The sequence below is a fragment of the Ceratina calcarata genome, unplaced genomic scaffold (assembly GCF_001652005.2).
Source record: "Ceratina calcarata isolate Rehan_Ccalc_2016 unplaced genomic scaffold, ASM165200v1 scaffold154.2, whole genome shotgun sequence".
Taxonomy (NCBI): domain Eukaryota; kingdom Metazoa; phylum Arthropoda; class Insecta; order Hymenoptera; family Apidae; genus Ceratina; species Ceratina calcarata.
The window spans coordinates 760522-769381 of NW_017136637.1; the positions used below are offsets into that span (position 1 = coordinate 760522).

Here is an 8860-nt window from a genome sequence, read left to right on the forward strand (position 1 = left end):
TGTTCGACCTACAGTAAAATAACGAGTTTACCTCGAACCTCCTAAGCCTTTCACACAGTTACTCAATTTCCATTTGTAAACACAGTTAGAATTAAAATTATAATTAAACAGAGCTTGTAATCATGTTTTTGACAAATGTGTTGTTGAAAAGAGTTAAAAGCAAGTGAGTACATTCAAAGCAACGTGCCATCGAATTAGAATTACACAGAAGCTAGGTTAGTCCATGCGAACGTGAACATTTTACGTTACATTTCTCGATTCCAGACATATTTTAGTGATGTTAGAATCAGTGGCGAGTGGTCACAAACGTTCTCAAATTCGGGAGAGGCTAGGTGACAAGTTGGAAGTGGTCTACTGGGATCCCTTTGGTAAGCCCAATAAAAAATATTATAAGCACATTAATTACATAGAGTATATTTTGCAGTCCAGAAAGAAGTGCTCTATCGGGAGTTGAAGAAACTCAGAAGTTTATAACATACTTCTAGTTAATTATTATAATATCTTTATGTATACCGCTGTAATATATTACTCATGAGAAAAGTAATATCGTTTATTCTTATTCCTACATAAACGAATAGAATCCTTTATCCGCGAAACGTAACAATGGGATCAATCATGTGCGAGAAACAATGAGATGTCATCGTAAATGGTTTTGAATAGAATGCGCGGATATTAGATGTTTCGCGACGAGTTACGTAGCATCGAGAGTAATAAGAGTGGGAAGGGATGAAGAAGGGGGAAACGGAGAAGCTCGAAATCGAGATTGGGGTAGGTTCCCTTTGATCCTTAACAAGGAACGCAAAGTTGTATTATTTCCACCTGGATTTCAAACGGTTTGAAATTCACGAGGCGTGAAACACGGCTCTGTTCTCTTTCTCTGCTCCCTTCGCCCACTCCCTCCTCACTCCTTTTCGGCAGCAACTTTCGTGGTCGTTCACTGATGTTGCCAATCCAATTTCTACCGACGATTACTATTGTTGCGGAAAGGGTTTCGAATTCTCGTGTCTTTTCGTGCAGGTGACAGCTTTCGATATCTTTACCGCGTTCCTCTTTTATTTTTGGCAAAACATTATTTAAGGAGCGTTTTTAAATTGATGATCACCTCTTTTTGATTAAGTAAACCGGTGGTAAAGGTGATCTTTATGAAAAAGAAGTCAGAGTTTACGGAGAATGAATTCACTTGAGCCGGGGAAATTCGGAAACAAATGAACGTTCGGAAGGAACGCGTTTTTCTCGGTAGAACGAGTTGCGAAGTGGTGCGCAACACAGCGAAATTGTTAAAACGTCCGTTGTTTACGGTCGACGTTGTTTTTACCGGCAAAGGAGGAAACAGTACGCGAAAAAGCGAGATCGGGGTGGCCAGAAGAAAGGGCGAGAAAAGCAAAACAGAAACGAAGAGGAGGGACGGAAAAAGAGGCTCGTCTGGGCCTTGCCGCGTTTCAGTTGCCTCGCGTTCGAGGGCGTTTTTTCGCCCGCGAGTTGTTCTTTGCTTATTACAGTGTGTGCACTGGGCTCGAGCTCGCTAAAGTGGTTTGCTGCTAATTAACTGCGTTATTTTTACAACTCTCTCGCTCTCCCATCCGCCACCCGCGTCTCCTTCCATCCGTTTTTTCCTCTTACCTTCCCTCGACTGTTCTCTCACATTTGCAATGGGGTTCGATAATTCCACGGCCGCTACGCCGGCTCTCGCACCATTTGCACAAAACACATTTAATTATTATTTAGGCACAAACATTTTCGGACGATTCTATGACGCGGGACATTGTTCTCACTACCGCGGCACGGCACTGAAGTCGGGGCTACGCAGAACGACAACTTTTACTTTTTATGAAAACATGTATGCATTTGTATAAACAGAAATTCATCTTGGTGCTTAGTTCATGCTTGAGTTTCGTGAAACGCGAATAAAACCTGTGCGAGGATATTACTCAAAAATCTTTCCACGGACTTTTTTTGCTCACACTTATGTACCCTGGTACGTACGCGGTTGAATTTTACCAGCATATTTTGTATGTACATTTCGAGTACGCGTTTTTGGGAAAATTAGCGAGACGACTATCGGAAGGTTTTTAAGTAGCTTGAAATCGTTTTCAAGCGCGCAGCTAGTGCTTCACCGACATTTCGTAATTTTATCGAGAAACCAGTATCATTGTTAACCGCGTAGATAAAAAGTAGGTGAAACGAAATCTATACTTATAACTTCTGCTTGGAATATTAAGTTTCGACGGAACAATGAGAACGTTTAATAAAACGTGCATTAAAATTCTATCCGCGTGAAATGTGAAGTACCGACAGCAACACGAAAACTCTCTCAAAAGCATCCTAGTCGTAAACAAAAAAAGAGGAACGAGGGGCGCTTAACGAGGATTAAAGGTACTTATTGCGAGAACTATACTCAATATTGTTTAAAAACGAGACGAAGGAAAACAGAAAACTGATTTGTTGAGTGATCAGCATTACCGTGGTTCTCATTCTGACGTTCAAGGTATCGATTGATCCATCGGTCAAACGACTCGTTTTTGTTCGGCGGTCCGCGGCTACATTCAGTTAACTCATTGTCGTTGATCGATGGCCACAGTGAACTGATTCCTCCCGTGTTCGGTCCATGATCGACTTTGCGAAACGTGGTTATTCGAATCGAGATAACTTTAATACCTTAATATCGGGTTCGCGAAACAGCATATTGGTTGCGGTTGCTCGTGGAAGTGGTCGTCGGGAACCGAAGGTCGTTTGTATAGGTATCTCTCTGCCCGTAGTCGTGGCACCCTTCTTTTCTCCGCCACGAAAAGGCACTTGAAATAAATTGAAAATGGCTGGTATCGCCCTGTGCTCACGGATAAGTGATACCTACATCACCTACACGCGTATCGCTCGCCACAGAATTCCACGCGGATGTTTTTTCTCGTATCCGGTTGCCAAAAACGATCAATTAAATCCGCGTTCGAAAACGTTATATCAATCGCGCGCGCGTGCCTGTATACATGTATTCTGTTGTTCTCGTCTTATAGATATTATTATGTGTGAATGTGTATCTCATGTGGACTCGTGGTGCTTGAACTGAATTACAAATTATTGACGAGGATATGGACTGGCTCGTGGATGGAGTTCCGACGCAACGGTGAAGTCTGGGGTACGTAATACGCTTGCATGCACTGCTTGTTTATTTGGTTTCAACAAAAGAAATCGAGCGACGTTCTGAGCGAAAGATTAGAATAGATACTTGCGTTTGTTTTTTATGAATTCAACAGGTATTATATTAATTAATCAGCAACGGTGTTTTTTCGTGTATGACATCGTCAGCTGAAGCTGTTTGGATGATCGCGTTGGTCCAGCTCATTATTCAGCGAAAATTTATGCACTCCCTGCCCTCCGCAACCGTGAAATCGTTTCGAAAATTCGCGAATCGTCTGCCGGAGCTAATTTTCGGTTCGTGCGACCGAGAACGTACCTATTTACATGCTCGCGGACACGGCGCCGGGCTCATGAAACGTTGCGAAGCGAAGAATGAAACGAAAGCGGAAAACGCGAAACTAGCGTGCGCGTTTTCACGCAATCTCGCTTACACAGGGAAGAGGAACTGTGTGCGGGCGCACACGAATGGGAAAGGTGTATTGAATCGACGAGTATCATGCAGTTGACAGCTAGAGCTAATTGAATCTTGACTCTATCTATCTGTCGACTCGAGCTGAGACCGCCGCGCCGGCGTCGCTGCGAATTGCATTTCCGTTCGACAGAATCGTTCGCGCTCGAGAATTCTATCTTCCCCCTTAATCCCTATTCCCGTTTTTGTAATGTAGAATCCCGATGGAAATTCATTCGGAAACTGTAAGAGAACATCCGTTTATATTTTCTTAGCAAGCCTCTCAGGATCTTTTAATCCTTGAGGATACTCGAGCTTCCTTCCTCGGATATCCTTCATAATCAGGTCGCGGATTTTTACGCAAAATAAAATTCTGATAAAATCAGATAGAAATTGATATTTCTTTTAGTTCGTTAATAAATAGTTAATAGAATCCATAAGGAAGTCGGTTGAGTGTAACGCTCTATTTCCAAAGTATTGTTCAACATAGAGGAATTCAAGGCGAATGTGGTTCGTATGGAGTTCAGTCTAAATCTCTCCGCTTTGGAAGTCGGCGGGTATGTATATTATTTTAATTATAGGAAGGGAAAAGTCACTCCTAGTCCTGTGACTCAGGGTTGATTTTGACCGTAGTGACCAATTTGATTGTACGTTTCTTAAAACTAGAGATAACTAGGTGGTAAATGCTTAATCATCCAACATTCGTACGACAAAGAAATGAGCAATCTTTAAACTGGGCAATTTTTTCTATTGGAAACGGAGAAGTGTTGCAGAGATTAGGAAATATTCGCAGGGGCCTGTTGCATCTTTCCCGTGTCTTGCTCTTTTCCAATTAAAATTTCACTCAGAGAGCTGCCCATTGATCCGGCGCGCGTAATTGAATTGCACGGGAATCTTCCATTCAATTTACGATGAAAAGAAATTTCCGTTCTCAATAAACGAGACTCTTTCCGATGAAATAGCGTATTCCTTGTATAACATTTTTGTATCCATGAAGGAGGAGGCACCTTCTTCATCTCGCTAATTCGTAAATAAGTGACGAAACAAAAAGTATCCGCGCCGACAATTACTCTCTATATTGAAAGCATTCACACCCTTCGCACACCGACCCTCTCCGCAGGGAATATTTCATCTTTTATACTCGAACCGTATTTCACGGTACACAGTTATATTCAAAGAAAGAGCTTCGCTTTCATCGGATAAACAAATGATTCGAACATCCTTCGCGCGGATCAATCAATATTCAAATTTCCAACGCAATCTTCACTCATTTTCGGTGTGAATACGTTCAGGTTTTCAGGTTTATTTTTCACATTGTTAGCGTACGACCAGAGCGTAGATGTCTAATACCGAGAGTCGAGGTTTGTAACCGCGAGATAATATCGGTCTCATTTAATGGAAGGATGCGGTAAACAGGTAGGGGCTGAGAGAGCTGATAAAGGCAAACCTGACCCGGGAGGAGGTCAGGGAGGATCGGGGGATGGCACTGTTCCTCGTCTAGGATTCTATAATCCGTACGATCTTTATCGTTAAATTCTGTACTCGTGGACCGATGCCTCGATTGCGCAATCAAGATGGCATCGAGAAAGGCATCTCTCGCCTTCGACTCAAACTACCAACAAGTATTTCAATATCCGCTCCAATATATTCCCATCGACCCTATAAACGTGTGTGCAGTTATATTGGATTCCCTTCCTCCACCGGCTTCGGCTTCTTCTCCTTATTCCCTCTCTCGCCGAGTGCGTGTGCCGACGCGAGACCAATCGGTCTTCGACACCGAAAGACATACAGGCGACGCGTGCTCGCCGGAACGAGGAAACCGCATTTAAAAACCAGCCGAGTAACCTTCACCGAAATTGTGTCGAGGAGCCAATCAATGATGATTAATAAATGAGTCATGGAGTAAGACTTATAAATTAACAATCGTCAATCAAATATTCCTTCTCGAGGGTCCGTTGATTCATCGTCAAAGAAAAAGTTAAGATGTTAATTAATGAAGAGTCTTGAAAATTCCAACGATCCCCGTGTACGTATTTCTGTGGACGTCAATCAAATAGATTTAAATAGATCGTACGACAAAGGCGACGAGCCCCGCTCTTATAATAGCCGCGGATAATAATCTAGGAAATTCTTTCCGGATTAATTAACCGTTCGAGATCGCAAAGATACGCTGTATGAAGATATGAAGCCGCGCGGTTCTCCTGCACCTGGGCACACATTAAAAATCGGAGCCCCCGTCCTTTCCATCGTATCTGGTTCATCGTCTCTGTTGCTCACCTCTCACGTTCTTTTATGTACGCTACCCTCCAAAAGTTTACGACCACCAAAACGGTATGTAAAATAATTCAATCACACGACGAATACAATGGATATATTTTCATAATTATAAAATGGATCGTAAATTTTATGCATGTATCAGGAAATATGTGTAAACCATAAAGTATGAAGTGTAATTATTTAAAAAATGTAAAACAGATTCTATTTAGGTTTCACAGTCCGATCGTAAAATAATTTGTGAAACTTGCAAACCAATCCAGCAATTATATCATAAAATACATCGTAAAGCGGTCGTAAAGTTTTGAGAGTCGGTGTACACGCGGATTCGCTAGTTATTATACGAAATAATATGTCGTGTGTGCGTTTGGGTGGTGCATCACGGTCAAAGGGGGATTTTCTCGATGAATGGCAAAGAAACCGAGTGATACCGGCCGACGCTGGTTTTTCACCTCGTTTCAACCGCGATCAAACGGACCCTCTTCTTATCCGTGAATCTTTCGGCACGGTTCGCCGACTTCTCGGCTACCGAATCCTTCCCCAGAGAAAACTAACCGGGCACCCGGAATAAAAATCTTCCTGACCGCAGATACTCTCAGAAATGGAGAGGAGGGAAATCATGAATGAGAGGAATCTGTTAGACTGGCCGTGAGAGAGGTCTCAGCTTTTTCGCCTCGTTGCTCTCAACGACATTTCACTAAACTTCAGTCGATTTATAGTAAAACATGACTGATATAATTAAAAATATTAAAATCTTGATAGAATTCATGAAATATCAATGAACTGGATTTCATGGCTTTCAGGTCGAGGATAATCTGGCTGGGAAAGAGGAATAAATTTCCCAAAACGGAGAACAATAATCCGTATAGAAGTAAGTCTTCTAACTTTCGGTAAAGAGAAAATAAATAGCTTGCCAGTGGATTAGTTTGAATGGGAAGGAAAACTGGTAACGGATAATCGAAAGTGCCTGAAGCCCGATTATCGAGCAGAATGGACGCGTTGTACTGGATCAACCGTACAATGAGTCCGATCGGTGAAAGGATTTTGCAATCGTACCCACGTTTCTACCGCGGTTCATATCTGCAGGGGATACAGAACCTCGTTTCAGCCGTGGACTCTTTTTCTAAGTGCCTACACCCGCTTTGTACGCGAATTTCAAACTAGTCATTGTCCTCCTGTTATTCGGTGTATGACAGAACGATTAAAATCCCGCAGGCGATGCTTACGACATGCCGATAGCTCTTCTATGCAAAATCAAGCATTGATCAGTTAGGATAAAAATTTTTTTTAGTCTTCGTCGGTCGACTAATCTAAACGAATCTTTGTTGCGGCCTAATTCCGATTGTATGTACACGCGTGTAGCTGAAATAGAACGATCGTGGACCTTTGGGAGAAAATAAAAGAGCGACCAGGAAAGGAAGAATAAAAATCTCGTGTTTCCTCGTCGTTGTCTTTGGGGCTCTCGAGTTTCCTCGGATCGTTCTCACCACGCCCAGCAATTTGCCATGTGCTACAACTTTGCAATCGATTATTCCTCGATTACGGTGTAACGGGATACCCGGTATACGCGCGGCAGGGGCATTGTTCGATCGGAAAAGCAGCAGTTCCTTTTTCTTACGGGGCAGGACCTGTCGTGAAACAATTATACCCGCCGCGGCATTCATTTCGAATTACACAATGTGTCGCCGTGACTATTGTCCGGATGATTGACAGAGAAAGGATAGAATCGTAGCCGCACAATGGACGGACGAGGATTCCGAACAAAATGCGAGATGTTTGCCCTTATTTTTTCACGTGCACAGTTTCATCGGGAGTAGTTTAAAATCTGTGGATCGCTCGTAGATCCCTACGATCGGCTTTACAACTGCCGGTGCGACTGTTACGCGTCGTCACTGATACACGCGTCGAGCCGGAATAAATATGAAATATACGACAGCGGAATGCGGTGCACGCGACGCAGGAAAGATGGTTGAAACGAATATGACGCGGAACGATTAGGGGGAGAGAAAAAAGGGAAATAGGAGTAACCAGTGTCCTGGTCGATCACGGGAATTCCCGTCTCTCTCTTCTCGCAACCGCGGCGGGTCCTCGATCATCCTCCGGCTCTCGTCAATGCGTCCCCGGGGACTTCCGCGATTCCTGAATAGGAATCTCTCGTGCCCGGACTGACAATGCAATACGTGGACAATTGCATAGTCTAATGGACTCTGGCTCACATCATCGTAACTTATACGTACGTGTCGTTCGTGAAAACGATATCGACAAACGTCCATTCCGCGTGTCTTCCCGCCGTTCGCAAAAACGAGATCGACGTTCTCTCTATGGTGGTCGTGTCTTCCCGCTGTCATCATACTCGAACGCGTCTCTCCCCTTCTTCTTCCTTCGCGCGCCGAAAAAACGTAAAAAACGGTCAGGTAAAAACGAACACGTCGCGTCTGAGTACGCTGCCACGTGGAAATGAAAATTATCCCCCCGCGGGTTCGACTGCTAATCAATCAATAACGATGCGTCGTTCGTTCCCCCCGAATTAATTAATTAGGTCGCTCCGTTCCGCCCCCGCTGTTTCATACCCCCGTGCCGTTCCCTGTCACCCGTCGCGTATTACGGCAACCGTTGCTTCGTCACGCGACCACGGAAATCGTATCGCTTCGGATTTGCTCACATGCTACGAGAGATTTCTCGTACCCGAGGTAGGAATCTTTCGGAAAAGGGTTATGCGTGTTATAGCTAGAATTGAAGATGGTCCGGGCAGTTACGGCAGAGGCATTATATACCCGGTTAGCAGAACAGGAAGAGAGACAAAGCGAACAAAACACTGTCGGGGCGTCGCTCCGCAAACACGCCGGGGCGAGAGACGAAGAACTAAAACTTGGAACAAAAGTCCTCACTTTTGTTCCCTCGAAAGTTTTTCGAATTATGGCCGCGACCTCAGAGAAAAGACGGGGACCCGGGGGGGTGTGGGTCGACAGGAGGACCTTCCGTGATTTATATCTCGCCAAGGTTTCG

General features: G+C 43.9%; 1 protein-coding gene across 1 annotated transcript; it reads left to right on the forward strand.

Moving 5' to 3' along the window:
• The first annotated feature begins 22 nt into the window (after positions 1-22).
• mRpL33 (mitochondrial ribosomal protein L33) lies at positions 23-544 on the forward strand. Its single transcript, XM_018036950.2, has 3 exons — positions 23-163; positions 265-368; positions 425-544. Exons 1-3 carry the CDS (start codon positions 123-125, stop codon positions 472-474), a joined length of 195 nt encoding a protein of 64 aa, XP_017892439.1. The 5' UTR covers positions 23-122; the 3' UTR covers positions 475-544.
• Positions 545-8860: the final 8316 nt, after the last annotated feature.